Below are 19,698 nucleotides of genomic sequence, written 5' to 3'. Positions count from 1 at the left end.
TGGAACTTCTGGAAAGGATATTCATACTCCTTCTGCTGGGAGTGGATCCTTCTGTCTGATAGAGGGAAACAATTTAATTGTTTCTGCTCTCTGAGTAGGCTCAGGGATTTTCCCTGTTTCTTGAAGAGTTTTGATTTGATCTTTTAATTTTTGAATTTCTTTCTCTCTTTGTGCAAGATGAGAAAAGAAATCTTGTCCTGGTGCTGCTGGTTGTTTAGCTACTGCGTCCAATCTTTTTTGTAAAAGTTGGATCAGATCTCTGACCATCTTGGTGTTGTCATCTATCTTGATTTCAACAGTTGAGATCTTTGAATCAATCCTTTTCAGAACATGATTCTGAGCAATAGCATTTTCTGTTTGCCAATTGAGAGTAGCTTCTGCAGCACTTATTTTGGATGGTGCACCCGAAATATCAGTTTGAATTTTTGAAGGAATTTTTGGTGCATGTGTATAACTCTTTTCAGAGTATTCTTCAAGAGGTGGGAAATCTTTGTCATATGATGCTGTAGGTTGCATCATACACACAGTAGAAACTGGTTTTTGTAGAGGTGGAGCAAGAAAATCTGGGTTCTTTTTAACCCATTTGTTTATCTTTTTGTAACATGGCTGGGGAAACGGTTTTGGTTTCTTGAAAATGGTTGCGGGAGATTGAGTGGATGATTTTGGAGAAGGAGGAGAGGGAGGTTTACAAGGTTCAGGTGGAACCTGTATATTTGGCAAAGGCTTGTGAGATGAATAATCAACAAGGTAAACATATTTACCGTTATCCTCTCCAAGTGGTCCAATATTTGGATCTCCATCAATCCACCTTTTGTAAAACTCGTCTTGAGTTGAATTTTTATTCTTTTTTCCTGGTTTTGATGCAGTCATGTCCATGCTGTCCACCCAAGCGGTCAATCTGTTATCTGTGCATAATTCATAGGAACAGTTTAAAGCCCAAGGACAATGTCTAGTTACCGGGTCTTTAAACATATAGTGGGGTTTTCCATCTGCGGAAAAGCTCTCTATCAAGCTTTTTTCTGGGCCGGGTTCACACAACGGGCAGCAACAATCTCGTTGATTTAAATTTAATTAACTGAATAAATGAAAATAAAAAAATAGAATTATTTAAATTTATGCCGTCCGATTCTCGTTGATTTATTGAGTTTGACTGAGAGCTTGTCGTATATATACATTGTCGCATCTTCGCGGACAAATTTTTCTCCCTTCGTTTTCTCCTCCAACCCCTCCACATATGAAAAAGAACCCTCAAATTCGGAAATTGGAGGCAAACCCAGACGAGCGCCCATTTACATTGCCTTTCCCTTTCTATTTATTTATCTAAAAAGATAAAAAAAAGATTCAAATAAAGAATTAGGAACAGCGAAGTCACTAGCACTCCCAAGCTTTTATGCTATTATTTTTCCAGGTTTTTTTCTTTTCTCGATCTAAAAGACCTTTTAAATTTTCTGGGTAAAATATGCAGTTAGAAAACAACTTTGTGGATTTGTTTAATTTGCAAATTATGGGGTTATTATGTAATGTTTGCAAAGCTTAAGATACTTTAAATTGGAAGGGGACTAAGAGCAAGGAGGTTCTTGGTTCCCAACGCAAATAAGTTTATGAGTTGAAGAGGAAGAGAATGAGCCTCAAACTTAATTCCCCGTTTCTCGGGACACCACTTGGTAGTTGTTTAAATGGTAGAAGAAGCAATGGAGATTGTATCGTTTTTGATAGAGGGAAGCTCTTTAGAAGAGTAATACGTAAGCGTGTATCCGCCGAGAAGCAGAATGATTGGATCACGCGAGCAATCAGGTTTTCCCATTTTTGTGGGAAAAACATTGAGTTGTTTAGGAAAACTATTGGGTTGAGAAATGGGTTCGTCGCCAACGGTTTTAAGGAGCCTTTTACTGGGAGTAAGGCTCTAGTGAGTTCCTTGTCTCCATCGTGGAAAGAGGGGTTACTGTTGGTTAGATGCTCAGTTTTGGCTGCTGTTATGTCTGGTGTTTGTTTATTGGTTTGGTATGGACAGAAGAAAGCTAAAAGTTTTGTGGAAGCTAAGCTTTTGCCTTCAGTTTGTTCTGTGCTTAGTGAATATATTCAACGAGAGATTGATGTTGGTAAGGTTAGGGGAGTTTCTCCATTAAGTATCACGTTGGAAGCTTGCTCTATTGGGCCTCACAGTGAAGAGTTCTCTTGTGGTGAGGTTCCCAGTATGAAAATTCGTGTTCGGCCTTTTGCAAGTTTGAGGAGAGGCAAGATTGTAATAGATGCAGTGTTGTCACATCCAAGTGTGTTGATTGCTCAAAAGAAGGATTTTACTTGGCTGGGGATACCCATTTCTGAAGATAGTCTAAAGAAGCATTTATCTACAGAGGAAGGGATTGATTATCGTACCAAAAGCAGGAGGATTGCCAGAGAGGAAGCTGCTTCTCGCTGGGATAGAGAGAGGGATTATGATGCTAGGAAAGCAGCAGAGATGGGATACATTGTTTCTGAGAGGGGTTCAGATCAATCAAAAGATGACACAGTTAAAGAGATTGGGCCTTCAGCCGAAATTACAAGCTTCAAGTCATTTTCATGCATGGATGAGAAGATGCATTGGAGGGATCATCATTGTGTGGACACCAGTGTTGATTATGACACAAATCATGCAGAATTGGAGAAATCATTTGGTGTAAAGATCCCAGGTTCGGGGCTTATATTGTGGCCAAAAGTTATAAAAGGGCCTAAAAGGAGCCAACTTAAGAGAAAGTTTAATAGGAGTGATACTTCTTCTGCTGGTGTTGCTGCCAAGAGACGTATCCTTGAACGTAGTGCATCCGCAGCGCTTGCATATTTCCTGGGTTTATCCCTAAAGGATTCTGGTGATTATTCAGAGGCATCTGGAAGTTATGATTTATCAATTCTTAATACCCTCTTGGTGAAAAATGGGGATGATTCTGGTGCTGGAACTTCTGTTGACATTAGTACTGCTGAGGGAAGTTTTCTTAGTTATAACCTGTATGGAGAACAATGTGAAAAGACAGAAAACCGATGTACTAACAATAATGTCACTTTTGGAAATCTCAACTTCTTACGTGATCCATTTCTTATGACGGTTGAAAGACTTAGTGGATTTACAAAAGTTTGCGAAAATTTTCCATATGATGGAAATACTGCTGGAGATGCTAAAACCATGGGTTCTAAAGTAGGTGGTGGGGATTTATTTTATAATGTTGTAAATAGGAATATGGATGAGAATGCATCCGAGAGTGAAAGGAGTCACGCATCTCCTTCTACTTCCATTAAGTCTGACCCCACTCCTTTACCATACCATTCGGTCACATTTTGGCCATTAGGCTTGAATTTTAGATTGCCATTGTTTCCTGATAACATGAGGAAGCAGGTTTCTAATTTTGTATATGGATCCTTTCAAAAGCTTAAATTTGTTGTGGCTCCAAAGATTGAAGATATTGTTGCAGAGCTTGTTGATGGGGTAGATGTGATGCAAACTGAGGGCATTGGGAGGACGCTTCCAGTTACTGTGGATTCTGTCCATTTCAATGGTGGAACATTGATGCTGCTAGCATATGGTGACAGAGAGCCCAGGTGCAAACTCCTCTCCTACCCTTTTGCTTCATGCCTATACATTTTTTATTTTCATATATTTTAATGATTTCTTACTTATGTACCTTGGACCAGCAATTCAACTTTTCAGTCATTAAAGGAATTCCATAAACCTTTTGACTCTTAATCCATTGTGGAATGCTAGTATAGAAAAGAACCTCATATGGTTTTCACTGGATAATTGATTTTGAGAAGAGAACAAATTAGAGAAGAAGAACAAACAACTAAATTTATGTTTATGGTGTTGCCTATCATCCGTGGATGGGGAAAGACATGATTCATCTATAGGCCAGAGAGCTTTGCTCTTTTCTTGCTTTCTCGTTCACAGGCGCTTAATTAGTTTAGCTACATTTGGAAATTTGGCTTCTTGTGGCTCAATTTAAAGCATGTAGTTGGTTAGCCATAGAAAATTTGTCATCAAAGTGGAAGAGTCAGGGCTAGTTCTACATTGCTGTTGCGGTTGAAAAATGCTTTTGAAAAGTGTGGTAGAAAAGTGTTGTGGAAGTGTGGTTTGTTAATTTTTAGTGTTCTCCATTGCTGCCAAAAATTGTGGTTGAAGGTTAAAATGTCCTTTTTGGACATGATAGTGGAAAGTTAAAATTTAGTTTAAGTTATATAATATTTAAATAATTTAATGGAATGGTAAATGATATTTAAATAATTTAATAGAATGATACATGAAATATTTAAATAATTTAATATAATGATACATAAAATATAAATTAATCTAATTTTTTATATACTTTTAAATAGTTAATATAAATAAGGGTATTTTGATAATTTTTGCTTCCAAACGCAAAAGCCAAAAGTACCTAAATCCTAGCTTTTGTGTTTGGGTGGAAAAACATTTATCCACTGCAGTTTTGACCCCAAAAGTCAGGTGTGGTGGAAAAGCACTTTTGGCTTCCCAAACACAATGAAGAAATTTCCTGAATTCATTCTCTTGGTTAGCCAGAGAGAATATTTGACACATTTCGAAGTCGGAAATTCACTCTTATAGTACAATCCTTGAAATAATCCATATACACTTAGTCAATCATCCTTTCGTCTATTGATGCATTTACAGTGTCAAGAGAGAGTTTTTAAAACTTGAGATGCTCTCCGTTATTTCTATCTTTTAAAATGTTTTATATTGTTTGTAGAGAGATGGAGAATGTCAATGGATATGTGAAGTTCCAAAATCATTATGGTTACGTTCACGTGCAACTCAGCGGTAACTGTAAAACTTGGAGATCAGATTTGGCATCCGAAGACGGTGGTTGGTTGTCTACCGATGTTTTTGTTAATATTTTAGATCAGAAATGGCATGCAAATTTAAATATTTCCAACCTGTTTGTTCCGGTAAGGTAGAAACATAATGTGATGATTAACTTCTCAGTCTGCATTTGGTTCAGCATGAACTTGATATATATGTTTTTCCTGTTTGTCTTTTCATACAGCTCTTTGAAAGAATTTTAGAAATTCCAATCACATGGCTCAAAGGAAGAGCCACGGGTGAGGTGCTTTTCTGACTTCACTTTATTTTTCCCTTTTTTTTTGGTGTGGTTTATGGTATTTTATGAAGATACATTTAATGTCGTGATCTATTGAATGGAATATGGTTAACCACTTCATTTTATATGCGTTGTGCTACCATGTTTGAAGTTGCTTTTCTTTTTTTTGTTAGCATACCAATTTGATGTTTATAATTTCTTTTGCTCCCTTTTGCTATTGACTTTTGTGTACTTAAATTTCATTGTTGGCTTCATAGAAGTTGCTGAACAGCTTCTATGTTATACTTTCAATAGCATGGAAGATGAAGGATGGGGCAGATGTAATAGTGTCATAACACTGACATTAGCTTATGAAAATGGTTTTTGTCTTTTCAATATTGAGGTCGTGAGGGATTGAACCTGACCATTAAGAGTCCAGCACTCTACATCCAGACCAGACAACTCTTGCCTCATAGAATGGATGATATTTATGAGTTTAGCAGTATGATCTGAGTCCATCCCACCCTGTCTTTGGAAGAACAAGTTTTATGAATTGTCACCAGGGTATCTGATAATACTGTTTTAAGCCTTAGAGCTTCTGTTTCCTGCCTTAATAATTGGTAAAGTTACTACCAAGTTTTTTTACTGTTTTTCTGTAGAGCTAGGGATGAGCCAAACACAATTTTTATATAATTAATTATATTTAAATATGTAAATTTATTAAAATAATAGTAAATTTTTTAAATATCTTTAGTTTTTAGAATTTAATTCAGATTTGTTCATTTTCAAGAGAATGCAGTTTGATTTCTGAAACTCAGTATACTGCCCATCAACTGATATTTCTCTCTTCCCTGAACTGAATTGAACCATATTGTTATCTCCCCAATCTTATACTCATCTTATTGGTTGATATCTATATACTGGTCGATTTTGTTGAGGACTGTATTCTGCCATGGATTGAAAGAGAATTGAATATTGTAATTACAATGTAGAAGTAATGATTGATTGATATATATCCTGGTCAACTTTGTAATTGCAGGTTCACTTGTGCATGTCAGGAGGGGATACATTTCCTAGTCTTCATGGACAGCTTGATGTGACAGGGTTGGCCTTTCAAATATATGACGCTCCATCATGCTTTTCTGTATGGCCTTGTTTCATCTTCTTCATACCACTTACCTGCTTCTATATCAATTCAGATATTCTTGTAGAGTACCAATGAACTTAGCGGTATCTAGTTGTAGCTAATACTGCAAAACAATTATTTGTATATGTTCCTGGGCAGCAGGTCCAAGATATAAAACTCATTTTTGCGTATGTTGTTGCATGGTTTTTAATTTACTATGCTCTATATACTTTATGCCCATATGATGCATGATGAGTTTTTGATATGTGGCACTAGGACATCCAATTCAAATTACCACTAGAGAAAACATTATTTTTTTCTTGGTTGCTGGTTCGGTATCTGAAAGTCAATTTTATAGATTTTGTTGCATGTTTGTTACTTTTCTCTGTTTTTACGGTTCCCATGTGCCTGATGTATGAGTGTTTTTTTGTCTGTTCTGATGTTATGTGGAGGTACTCTAGAATGCTTTAGTTGTTTTTAGGTGCTTACTGCTACGCTCCAGACTTTTTTGGTCTTGGTGGTGTTGTTCGGATATGGTTTTCTTTATCTTTCCTGTTTCTCTTCTGCTGTCTTAGAACTGGAAGTGGGTGAAGTACAGCTAGTTGAATGGTTTTTCTTGCAGTGATTGTGGTCAAAACTTCTAACAAAGATGGTTTTCTATTGCAAAAAGAACTTGAATTTTGCACCTAAGAATTGATCAAGCAAAGAAGTGGCTGGTTTTCATGATGATATATTTTTTCTTTTACAGGACATTTCGGCAAGTTTATGTTTCAGGGGTCAGCGAATATTCCTGCATAATACAAGTGGCTGTTTTGGAAGTGTTCCTTTAGAAGCTTCTGGAGATTTTGGCATCCATCCCGAGGAAGGCGAGTTCCATCTGATGTGTCAGGTGTGCCCTTGCATATATTCTGGCCAGGCTTTATTCAGTGTTTTGAGGACTTTGTTTCTGTGAACTGTGTTATTAAACTGAAAGAACTCATATTTTTTGTTCAGACTAAAAGTGATGTTGATATAATATATGTGCTAAAATGAATCTGGATTTCAACCTTTATGCAGTTGAACTATTGGACCTCTGTCATGTAATTGGAAAGGGGATAATCCTTTAGTTTGATTGCAGGTCAAGTTATTTCTTTGTGCTTGAACATACGGTTTTTTAAGTAATAATTATCCATATAAGTCAAGTTTGAGGTGTGTTCAGGACCTTTATTTAGGTTGGGGTCTTCACTTCTGAATTTGTTTCAAGTGCCCAAGCTGTTTGTTGCCTATCCTTTTTGCCATCTATATCATATTTACTCTTTGTTGTCAAAGAAGTAGGCTTGTTCTATTTGTTTCAGTAGTTAATATGGTGCCTGCATGCTAGTGGGGAGTTCTAGTGGTGCTTTGCCATGGCCACATGTCAATTAAGTTGTGGGATTGTTGCAGTGTTTTATTTAGGTTGGTCAATCTTCTATTGCTGATTGATTTATGTATGATGTTTGACATGATCCTCATGTTTAATATAAAATTGATCTTCTGTGGTAGCGATGTTACCTTCTCTTATAACAACCAACTTTAGTGATATATTTAAAAAAGAACGTTTGAAGTTGGTTTCACATTTGAAGATGACTTGTACCTTTGATAATCACTTCAAAGATGCTGTCAAAGCAGCTTATGTCAATCTATTTTGCATCATTATGGACTCTCTAACTCTGCGTCTAATTATGGAACTCCTGGATTATTGTTTAAATTTGAAGGAATGTGTTTGTAACATGCACCATGGATTCATGATATTCACGTCATAACTTATCATGAAGAATAAAGTCATTACTATCTAATGTAGTCTACTTGAGCTTAAAGTGGCAACTTTGCTTTGGTCCTTTTTTGTTTGCGACAACTTGAGGCATTATTCTTCCCAAGTTTTCTAAATGCGTCACCATTACTTTCTTTCTAGGTTCCATGCGTGGAAGTAAATGCTCTGATGAAAACTTTCAAAATGAAGCCTTTGTTGTTTCCGGTATGCTTGTTATCATCATTTTTACTTTTCTGTGACTGCTACCATTGTTAGTTATTTAGGATTACTTGTTTTGCAGGACTTTCCATTCTTATCAAGTGATTTCTCAATTTTTATTATTGTGATTATGATCATTGTCATCATCACTATTTTCCTCTTTAATTAGATGTAATTAGTGCAGGATACTTTAATTTCTCCTACACTCTAGGTCCATTTCTATACCGTTTGACTTCTTGAGCAGTTTAGTAATATGGTTATCATTATCTCTCAATTTACCATATCTGCTTTCTTTCCTGATTGCAGTTGGCTGGTTCTGTGACGGCTGTGTTCAACTGTCAAGGTCCACTGACTGCTCCTATTTTTGTGGGGAGTGGAATGGTGTCTAGAAAGATATCTTACTCTGTTTTTGATGTCCCTTCATCGTCTGCGTCTGAAGCAATGTTGAAAAACAAGGAGGCTGGTGCAGTGGCAGCATTTGACCGTATTCCACTATCATATCTGTCTGCTAATTTTACCTTTAACACTGATAACTGTGTATGTTGTTTTAAACTGTAAATCTTGTGTTTTAAGATGAACTTCTCTTTGTGCCAGTGCAGTGCTCAGCTTTTTTTCTCTAAATTTCCTGACATATTTGACAGGTTGCTGACTTGTATGGCATTAGAGCGAGTCTTGTGGATGGTGGGGAGATTCGAGGGGCAGGAAATGCATGGATTTGTCCAGAGGTATTTTAGCAATTTTCTTTTCTTGCCCAATTAGCTAGGCTAAGAGAACACTTGATTATCATTGGATTAATCCAATTTAATCACTTTCTTTAACTGTCATGTTGAAGCATCTTCAATCTGCTGCATTCCTTTTGTCTTGATCCAATCACAGAACTTGGCTGGCAATTTTATATATTGAAGCACTTAGTGTCTGGACTTCCGTGATTGCTTTTCCAATTCTCCTCATTGTTGGTCTTTGCTATAATGACTGCTATTTACTTATGCTTCTTCTAATGCAGTTGTCTGTAATTTGTTTTGTCTGGATGGGTCAGCAATTTTTATTATTTTAGCTTTAGTGTTCCGGACAATTAGATGGGAAAGTGGAAATATAAATACATTAGTATACTGAAAAATTGTTTCTGATGTACCATTCTTAAATTCCACAGGGTGAGGAAGATGATACAGCAGTGGATGTAAATTTCTCAGGAAATTTGTTTGTCGATAAGATTATGCTACGATACATGCCAGGTGATGTTCATCTTATGCCACTCAAATTAGGAGATTTAAGTGGAGAGACAAAACTTTCTGGATCACTTTTGAAACCGTAAGCTGACAACTTTCCTCCTTTATTTGAGTTCATTGATGAGGACAGTTAGTTTTATTTCTTAATATTCTTTTTGTTTCCTCTTTGATGTTGCTTATGCTTTAAGTTGGTTTATTCACAATCCTTTTGAACATAGGAGGTTCGATATCAAGTGGACTGCACCAAAAGCTGAAGGGTCATTAAGTGATGCTCGGGGAGATATAATGATTTCACCTGACTGTATTACTGTTAATTCTTCGTCTGTTGCTTTTGATTTGTTCACAAAAGTTCAAACTTCGTACCCTGAGGAATACTGGCTGAACAGAAAAAAGTTCAGTGAGAAGATTGCTGTGCCATTTATTGTTGAAGGAGTGGAGCTGGACTTGCGTATGCGTGGTTTTGAGTTTTTCAATCTGGTCTCTTCTTATACTTTTGATACTCCAAGGCCTACACACTTGAAAGCAACTGGAAAAATAAAATTTCACGGGAAGGTTGTGAAGCCTTCTATTAGCAGTGAGCAAGATTTTTGCCCTGACGGGCAACCTGAGAAAGTGATGGATAACAGAAGCAAACAGAGTCTTGTTGGTGATTTGTCAGTCTCGGGTCTCAGACTGAATCAGTTAATGCTGGCACCTCAGTTGGTTGGGCAGTTGAGCATATCTCGAGACTCTATCAAGGTACTGGCTATGAACTTTCTGCTTAAGTAACATACTAAAGCTTTTGTTGCATTTGTGTTGAGTCCTGTTAGACTTCTAAAAATTTCCTGTGTACATATTGAGAGGCCCAACAATATACTGCCAAATATGAGGAACTTAAAACTTTAGTATGTTAGAGTTACGAAATTTTTTTGTTCCTTAATAGTGTCAAGGGGAGGACCTAAATAGGTGATGGCCTAGTGTGGCCCTTATAGCTGAGATAGTGAGGAAGGCTTAAGCACTTATAGCGTGTTACATTCAAGAGTTCAGTATTGATAATATTTCTTAAAACTTATATATTATAGGAATATCTGATATGTAACTGGTCTATTGCCTCCCTTTTTAAAGTTGTTTTTGGTAGCTTCCTTGTGTCTACTGTGGAATTGGAAGTGACTTATGCATCAGTGAATGTAAGCTGATGGTGGTGAAGAAGTTTGCTAGCTTTTTTTCTCATTATTCTCCAGTTCTGAAGCAGGAAAACTTATAGACTCAAACCGGGATAAAACAATGTTGAAATTGTTGCCTCGTTTTCATCCTTATAACATGTTGGGTTCAAGAGTTGTTAGTGTTGAAAATGTCTCTGGAAACTTACATACCATAGTATTATCTGATAAATGTAATTGGTCCCCTGCTTGCCTTCTCTTAAAGATGTTTTGGTAGCTTGGTTCTGTCTGCTGTTGGTTTGGTAGTAACTTCTTACATATCACTGAATGTAATTCTTCATCCTTATATGTCATCTGAATGTCATCTGAAAATGATGAAAAATTTCTGCGTGGGTCTGATTGGCTGCAGTCTTTAGTCATTCTTAACACTCGTAGGTAACTTAATTTTTTTGTTATTTTACTACTTCACTCATTCTTCCCTTTTTCTTTCCCCCCTTTTTGTACTATGCATTGCTATCTTTTTGTGATAAGTAGTTATTACCTGTTTTCATTGAATCTAATATCAGTTTGATACATCTATCCCATGCTTGTCTACCATGTTGTAATTCTTTAGGTCTTTCATATTGTATGATCTAATTTCTGAAAAGATAAGAAGGCATCACAGAGTTGTGTCAAATATATAGTACTATATGCTATATCATTGAGAGCCCTTATTTCCCCCATGAAGTCCTGTTTATATTGGCTGAATAAAATACAAGTTAATGTTCCCTTCAGAGTCAATTATTTCATTGTCAAATATAATATATGTGGTAGAGGTTCAGAGAATATTCTTACACTATACAAGTATATCTATTTTCCATTCTTTTTGCTTGGTTACTTATAACAAAATGTTTGTTCTCCCTGGTTGTGCAGTTAGATGCCACAGGTAGGCCAGATGAAAGTCTTGCAGTTGAGGTTGTGCAGCCTCTACAACCTGGCTCTGAGGAGAACTTGCAAAATGGAAAATTATTCTCTTTTTCTCTTCAAAAGGGGCAACTAAAAGCTAATATTTGTTTACGCCCGCTGCATTCTGCTACGTTGGAGGTATATTCAGATCTTTTATTGGTTTAGTTTGTTAGCATTAGTCTTATCAAGCTTTCTTTATAAGAAAACAAAAGGTCCAGTGAAGTTGAAACTTTGATGCCCTTGTGTATGTTGTTTGCAGATACGCCACTTGCCACTTGATGAACTAGAGCTTGCTTCACTTCGTGGAACAATACAGCGGGTAAGTTTTCATGTGACCTTGTTTAGAATTGAGTTAAACGTGTTCTGAGTCAAGCTAGCTGGGATGTTTTTGGAGTTTGATAATGACCGCCGCTAATATATCAATTATTCTTTTACCTGAATCTGGTTGTTGATTGCACTTTGCTTTCACTTTCAGGCAGAAATACAGCTTAATTTCCTGAAAAGAAGAGGTCATGGTATTTTATCTGTGCTTCGGCCTAAATTCAGTGGTCTGCTTGGTGAAGCCCTAGATGTGGCTGCTAGATGGAGCGGTGATGTTGTAAGTATAGTAGCTTCATATGTGCATTTTTTTTCTTGTTACTAGGGTGATCTCGCATGTCTAAAACTTCTCCTCTAAACTTTAAAGCACGTGCTCCAACCTTGTTCTGATTTCTATTAGTACTTTTTTAGATTGGGTAAATAAAATTTATTTGATTCGACTGGACTGAGCTGTAATATATAAAAAAGTGTTGGTTATTTATCTTACTGGTCTCTCTTTTGGAAAATCTGTTACTCATATTTAGCAATTGCTGAGTTGTTACTTCAATTTGGTTCGATATTGAAACACTCTTACTGCAAATTGTTAAGCTTCATGCGTAGTCTCTTGTGTTGTGATATATGGACACTGCAAATAATGTGACTGATGATACTGGTTGACACGAACTTTGCAGATCACACTTGAAAAAACTGTTCTAGAACAAATTAGCAGCCGTTATGAGCTTCAAGGTGAATATGTGTTGCCTGGCAGCCGTGATAGAAATCTTTCTGAAAAGGGAAGGGGTGGTTTGCTTGAAAGAGCAATGACTGGCCACCTTGGTAGTGTCATATCATCTATGGGAAGGTGGAGGATGAGACTTGAAGTTCCTCGAGCTGAGGTTGCTGAGATGCTTCCACTTGCAAGACTCTTGTCTCGAAGTACAGATCCTGCTGTTCGGTTTAGATCAAAGGTTGTTTTTTGGATTTATTTAGATTATATTCAATTTTGTTATTGCATCATAGCCACTTCTGAGAAGTTACCACAACTATTTTCAGGAAGCATTTTGTTAGTTGCATGATAGAGATTTTATTCTTATGAACTGTATGCACTTCTTCCTAGCCAAATTCTTTCAAAATGTAAAATGAGAATCAAATGTTTTTGGTATTGAAATGCTCTTACTGTGAAATTGATGTTCTATTGGGCTATATCATATGACTAGAGTGAGGGAATGCTCTACATTGAAGTTTCCTGTTTTAAGTTGTTTTCTTTGAATCATGGAGATCTCTCCAGTATCTTTTTCTTTCAGTTAAAATCTTTTTGACTGTGCATGTTTCTCCATGCTACCTGCAGGATTTTTTTGTTCAAAGTTTGCAGTCGGCGGGATTGTATGCTGAGAGTCTTCAAGACTTACTTGAGGTACCTGGTCAATACCTGATCTATGACATGAACTGCATTCAAAGCACTCCAAAATTCATTCTTATACTTTTCTATGCTTCTATCCTCCCTGTGAACTTTTAGGTCATTCATGGTCATTATACTGCATCAGATGATGTTGTTCTTGAAGACCTAAGTCTCCCGGGTTTAGCAGAACTTAAGGGTCGATGGCATGGTTCTCTTGATGCAAGTGGTGGAGGCAACGGAGACACAATGGTATGATTTTTCACAGGCTTAACATGAATAAACTTTTAAAATTATTGTTTGTCAAATATTCATGTGATTGATGGGGGTGCAGAAATCAGTGTATAAAAGGTTGAGATTTCTTGCTGCTGTGCATAATGAAATTGGTTTGGTCATATGTAAAGTATTTATTATATATTTATTATAGCAAATTTATATTTGTTCATTACCATTCACTAAAATCTGGAGTTAAAGCCTGTTTTCATTTCAATCTTAGGAATTATAAAATATGAACATTGGTAGTGTATTTGTTAATGTTATGCCACTCACTCCCAAAGCAACTGGCAGACAGTCAAGCTCAGAATTATACCAATCTTTATGAATTGTGAATTTGATGTTCACTGTTATGTGGACATAGATGAACATGTTGGATGGAACCTAGCTCATTAACATTCACATGTCTGTGATGAACCCAGGAATTCTAGAAGCCATACTTGTTTAAAGGCGATTAAATTTGTACTAAAAAGTAATGTGTAGAAAAATGATGGAGGGGAGCCAGACCCTTCTTAAGGAGTCCATTGTTTTAATTTATGCTGCTGTTTTGGAGATCTATCATCTAGGCTCCTACGAGGACCGTCTGTTTCTCTCATATTGTACCCTGGAGTTCATAGTTCATACGGGTGCTTGTATATATACTTTAATTCCATTTGCATTTTTTTGGGAGAAAAAGATTGTCATTTTATCATTTCAAGTAACTTTTTACCTTGCAGTATATTTCCTTTGACATAGTGGTGGTTGTAAATATTTTTCAGGCAGAATTTGACTTTCATGGAGAGGATTGGGAGTGGGGAAGCTATAACACCCAACATGTTGTGGCTGTGGGTGCATACAGTAATGATGATGGTTTGCGCCTTGAGAAAATTTTTATCCAGAAGGATGATGCAACAATCCATGCTGATGGGACTTTGTTGGGGCCAAAAACCAATCTCCATTTTGCTGTTCTGAATTTTCCAGTTAGTCTAGTTCCTACTCTAGTGCAGATTATTGAATCATCTGCCACCGAAGCTGTTCATTCCTTGCGACAATTGCTGGCTCGAATTAAAGGTATATTATATATGGAAGGAGACCTCAGAGGAAGTCTTGCAAAACCAGAATGCGATGTGCAAATCAGGCTCCTGGATGGTACTGTTGGAGGCACTGATCTTGGGCGAGCTGAAGTTGTTGCTTCACTAACCTCAAACAGCCGTTTTCTTTTTAATGCCAAATTTGAACCAATCATCCAGAATGGTCATGTACACATACAGGGAAGTGTGCCTGTTACTTTTGTCCAGATGTCTGAGGAAGAAAAAACTGAAACAGAACAAAGCAGGACACCCTTGGTCCCTGGCTGGTTGAAGGAAAGGGATAAGGAGTCAACTGATAAAGCTAATGAGAAGAAAACCTTTAGAGAGAGAATGGAAGAAGGTTGGGATGCTCAGTTAGCAGAAAGCCTCAAAGGCTTAAACTGGAACATCTTAGATGCAGGAGAAGTTAGAATTGATGCTGATATAAAGGATGGGGGCATGATGCTGTTGACAGCATTATCTCCTTACGCAAACTGGATTAACGGCAATGCTGATATCACGCTTCAGGTGAGTTGGCTGGAGAAGGTTACTTATTATCTAAGTACTTATGGTAAAGAATTTGCTTAAATAGGCAAGAGTTGTTTAGCATTAACTTTCAAATTTTTATGTCTTTTAATACCCAGGTTAGAGGCACAGTTGAACAACCTGTGGTTGATGGATCTGCATCATTCCACAGGGCATCTATATATTCACCAGTACTTAGAAAACCACTTACAAACATTGGTGGCACTGTAAATGTGGAATCAAATAAGTTATGCATTGCAATGTTGGAGAGCAGGGTAAGCAGAAGGGGAAAGCTGTTTGTAAAAGGGAATTTGCCACTTAGAACAAGTGAGGCATCCCTGGGTGATAAAGTTGACTTGAAATGTGAATTTCTTGAAGTACGGGCAAAGAACATTCTGAGGTGAATTCATCTTTGTTTGGAATGTCCCACGCTCAATCATTTTTCTCTCAATATAAATAGTGGAGTTATCTTCATCTCATTTTATGTAGTGGTTCAATTTCGTATTAATTTATTTTCTTAGTTGGTTCTTTGCAATTTAACCAGTGAGGAAAGATTGAATTGAAATGGATCAGATCCCTTAGCTGCAGCCTTTCTGAACTTTGGGATGAACTCTTTTTCTTTATCATGTTTTAATTTCCATAGTTAAAAGGTCAAACCAATTTATTCCGGGTTGGTTTGGTTCCTCTTGTGAGTCCAAACCAGTCCGTAGTCACTCATAATCTGGCATTTGCCTACTCTCCTTCTCTCCCCCCTCCACAAAGAAAAAAAAGTTTTTATTAGCAGTCATTTGTTTAATTCCTTTACATGTTAATTGTGGAGAACTGACATCTTGCTGAATTCAGTGGGCAGGTTGACACTCAGTTGCAGATTACTGGTTCAATACTGCAGCCAAACATCTCAGGGAATATTAAATTGAGCCATGGAGAGGCATATTTGCCCCATGATAAGGGTAGTGGACCTGCACCTTTTAATAGGTTGACATCAAACCAGTCCAGGCTTCCAGGTGCTGGAATCAACCAAGCAGTTGCTTCCAGATATGTCTCACGGTTTTTCGGTTCTGAACCTGCTTTTTCAAGAACCAAACTCCCCCTACTCTCTGGTAGTATACGTTGTTTGATAATTTTCATTCTGATGCTGTCTCGTTTTCACTAGCACACATTGGATACTGCAACAAATCAAATTTACCTTTTATATGATTTTAAAATGCTGGACATTTTCTGTAGATGATTTTGAAATGTTTCCTTTTCAAGAACTGGATAAGACTTAAAGAATAATCTAGAAAATAATCTTATTTAGTGCATTTCCTTATAGACTTCTCTGGGCATCTATTAGTTGATGTTGCATTTATCACCCATTAATACTTGTGAGATTATCAGTCTTAAGTTAAACAAATCTCTAAATCAGAATAGAAAAATGGTGACCTTTGCCTTCAGTTAGGTTCTTCGATAACTTGAAAGAGATTCAAGGAAAAATGGATGCCAAAATTTAAGGGATAGGATACTTTGATTGCGACAAGAAACGAAAGAAAAATAAAATTTTTTGTGATTTAAGAAATTTTTTTATGGGTGAAATTTCATTTAACTGATGAGTATATGTGTTGGTCTATTCATTTATAAAACTAGGATGTCTTACTTTTCGATTCTATTGAACTTAAACTTATCTTTAGCTTCTGTTCTTATTTTCTGCACAAATTAGGTGGTTAATGAGGAGGTGAAGCTTTTTTGTTAAAGAGAATAAGAAATAATATCAATTTCCTGGAATGAAGGATATACCAGTTTATGTTTACTAAATTTCTTTGAAAGTACAGCCTTTTATCTATGGCTGCATGTCAATTTGTCTGTATTATTTGTTTCTGATCATCCAAGTTAACCATTTATTGTTTTGTCCAGCCAAATCAGCTGATGTAGAGAAGGAGATGGAACAAGTAAACATTAAACCAAGTCTTGATGTCCGCCTTAGTGATTTGAAGCTTGTTTTAGGACCAGAACTGAGGATAGTTTATCCTTTGATTCTAAACTTTGCTGTTAGTGGGGAACTCGAGTTGAATGGCCAAGCTCATCCCAAATGGATTAAACCCAAGGGCATTTTAACATTTGAGAATGGTGATGTGAATCTTGTTGCAACTCAAGTAAGATCTCTTATGCGTTCTATATTTAAATTTCTTTCCTCTCTGATTTTTTTTCCCTGGTGGACTGGTGGTTTTTTTTTATATGTTGATGTGGACTTCTGCAAATGCAGGTGAGGCTTAAGCGGGAACATCTAAACCTAGCAAAATTTGAACCTGAGTATGGTTTAGATCCAATGCTGGACTTAGCTTTGGTTGGATCAGAATGGCAATTCAGGATTCAAAGTCGAGCCAGCAATTGGCAGGACAAGTTGTTGGTGACCTCAACACGTTCAGTGGAGCAGGATGTTCTCTCAACCACTGAGGTAGTACAATAACTGATACTCTGACAGTGTATCATTTTTGTGTTTCCACTGGGTCCCCTGAAATGATCTATTTCTTCTATAACTTGATCTGTAAGCATTTGCCCCACTTCTAACCTAAGGAACTAGGTTAAAACCTCTTGTACCAGCGTTGCTTCTTATGGTGTCATTTAATGAATTATTATTCGTAAATGATGATCAAATAATTTCTTGTTTTTGCTTTATACAATGAATTAGCCTGTGTGTTAAGGAAGGATAAAGTTAGACCATTCAGAAACTGAAACATCTTTCTTCCCCATGCTGTGAAAATTTGCTTGATACGGAATGAGAAAGTTGAATCTATCATATAGTTTACTTTTTGCCAATGGTGCTCCATCGGTCTAACAAGGTAGTCATCCGGTGTAGTAGGGAATGCATAAGGTTGGCCTGGATATGTGAAAAACTTTTGGTCTAGGTTTTAATGTAGTTAAACATCTTGTTTGCAGTTACCAAATGCATATATTAAAAAAAAAAAGGTCATCTCATGCAGTATAGCGGTTTGTTGTGAATTTCCCCTTGTGCACAGGCTGCCAGAGTATTTGAGAGTCAATTGGCTGAGTCCATATTGGAAGGTGATGGCCAACTAGCGTTTAAAAAGCTTGCTACTGCAACACTTGAGACACTGATGCCAAGAATTGAAGGAAAGGGAGAGTTTGGTCAAGCCAGATGGAGGCTAGTGTATGCCCCACAAATCCCTAGTCTGCTCTCTGTTGATCCTACGGCTGATCCTCTCAAATCTTTAGCCAGTAATATATCCTTCGGTACAGAAGTTGAAGTCCAGCTTGGTAAACGTCTGCAGGTAAATAACATTCCATCATCCTTGATTATCTTTTCCCCACAAGTCAGTATTACTGAAGGAGCTGTTCCTTCTTTCAAGTGAATCAATGCATGGATAAGAAGGTGGCCATAGCACCATTGTGAACAGCTTTTGGGTGCTTTGGTTGTGTTTATTAATCACTTGGATGTGGCTCAATAGGTTTACATAAAGCCATTAACCATTGTTGAATTTTGATTTCTAATATTTCCATCCCTGTATCTCTTTTAGGCCTCCATTGTTAGGCAGCTGAAAGACTCAGAGATGGCTATGCAATGGACCTTGATTTACCAGCTTACAAGTCGGCTACGTGTGCTCCTACAATCTGCTCCTTCCAAACGCCTTCTTTTCGAGTATTCTGCTACCTCGCAAGACTAACCCATGATCGTGCTTCTCTCTTTTTTTGCCAAACCTGCTATCTGCCACCGGCCAGCTAAAACTAGGCCTGTATGGGTAAAAGTTGCCTAGGTTGAAAGGACAACAAAAGCGGTGTAAGGAAAGGGTAGTAGTTTGTCATTAAAATGTAGAGGTTGGTTTTTTTTGGCCAAAATAAAGGTAGGGTTTTTTGTTAGTTATTCTTTGCTGGGAAAATCCATGAACTTGCTTATGTTTTATCTTCATCTTTGTACAGATGTATATATAATATAGAATACCATAGTTTCTTCAAGTGGAAAATCAATGGTATTTCGTTTTTAAATGTAACTACCCCCATTCTATTACAGATTAATTTTTATCTATTTAATTTGTACTATTTGATAAATGTAAACTTTAAATCAGTAAAATTTTTATTTTGCTTTTTTTTTTTGTAAAATTCTCAATAACTTGAATATACATATGAAGTATTTGAAATAAATCATATCATTTAATATAAATATTATAAATTTTAAAAAATAAAATATTATATCGATTGTAATGTCAAGTTCGAGTTGGTCATAAAAAATTTATATCTAACTTGAAAGATCACAAATTGTATTGAAAAATTCTATCAAATAAATTTTAAAATTGTTTATAAAAGAGTTTAGGAAATTAAATTACCGAATTTCAGTTAATCTAATTTTTTAATTACTAATCAAATAATTTGTCTATTTTGAGTACAGTTCTTTTTTGTTTTTATTTTTCTACTCAAAAAATGGTAATTTAATCTTGTTTATTAAATTAAAGGGTAAATTAATTTTTTTGTTAAAAAATTATTCATTTCTACTGTTAAAAACTAGCATGGCTGACAGAATTACCAAATATTTACATGTTCCGTGTTGCGTGTCACGTATACCTCTTTCTGAATATAAAGATCAATTCTTTTTTGATAGAAACAAGGACTATTCTTAACCGACTTAGAGGTGTGCATGGGCCGGGCCGGGCCCATAAAAAATTTTGGTCCGTTTTCAAGGCCCGGG

General features: G+C 36.5%; 1 protein-coding gene across 2 annotated transcripts; it reads left to right on the top strand.

Annotated features, from left to right (window-relative positions):
* The first annotated feature begins 1,172 nt into the window (after window positions 1-1,172).
* LOC107907308 (protein TIC236, chloroplastic) lies at window positions 1,173-19,001 on the top strand. Of its 2 annotated transcripts, none has more exons than XM_016834643.2 (23): window positions 1,173-3,570; window positions 4,731-4,929; window positions 5,028-5,087; window positions 6,100-6,204; window positions 6,935-7,075; window positions 8,117-8,179; window positions 8,480-8,710; window positions 8,815-8,898; window positions 9,324-9,481; window positions 9,618-10,137; window positions 11,451-11,621; window positions 11,743-11,802; window positions 11,959-12,081; window positions 12,473-12,748; window positions 13,129-13,194; window positions 13,297-13,428; window positions 14,208-15,026; window positions 15,143-15,423; window positions 15,867-16,123; window positions 16,914-17,152; window positions 17,263-17,454; window positions 18,017-18,289; window positions 18,536-19,001. In XM_016834643.2, the coding sequence occupies exons 1-23, from the start codon at window positions 1,622-1,624 to the stop codon at window positions 18,680-18,682; spliced, it is 6,546 nt and encodes a 2,181-aa protein (XP_016690132.2). In that variant the 5' UTR covers window positions 1,173-1,621; the 3' UTR covers window positions 18,683-19,001. The 2 variants fall into 2 exon arrangements, with proteins under 2 accessions (XP_016690132.2, XP_040968677.1); XM_041112743.1 differs by having other exon boundaries at window positions 3,339-3,570; window positions 4,731-4,846.
* Window positions 19,002-19,698: the final 697 nt, after the last annotated feature.

This window comes from Gossypium hirsutum, chromosome A05 (genome assembly GCF_007990345.1).
Source record: "Gossypium hirsutum isolate 1008001.06 chromosome A05, Gossypium_hirsutum_v2.1, whole genome shotgun sequence".
Taxonomy (NCBI): domain Eukaryota; kingdom Viridiplantae; phylum Streptophyta; class Magnoliopsida; order Malvales; family Malvaceae; genus Gossypium; species Gossypium hirsutum.
This window is presented reverse-complemented; position numbering and strand designations above follow the sequence as displayed.

Bases quoted from the DNA above. Each gene is read 5' to 3' on its own strand.
- LOC107907308 (XM_016834643.2), top strand. From the start codon at position 1,622: ATGAGCCTCAAACTTAATTCCCCGTTTCTCGGGACACCACTTGGTAGT. The intron at 7,076-8,116 runs GTGTGCCCTTGC...CTTTCTTTCTAG, and splicing joins AGTTCCATCTGATGTGTCAG to GTTCCATGCGTGGAAGTAAA. The intron at 8,180-8,479 runs GTATGCTTGTTA...TCCTGATTGCAG, and splicing joins TGAAGCCTTTGTTGTTTCCG to TTGGCTGGTTCTGTGACGGC.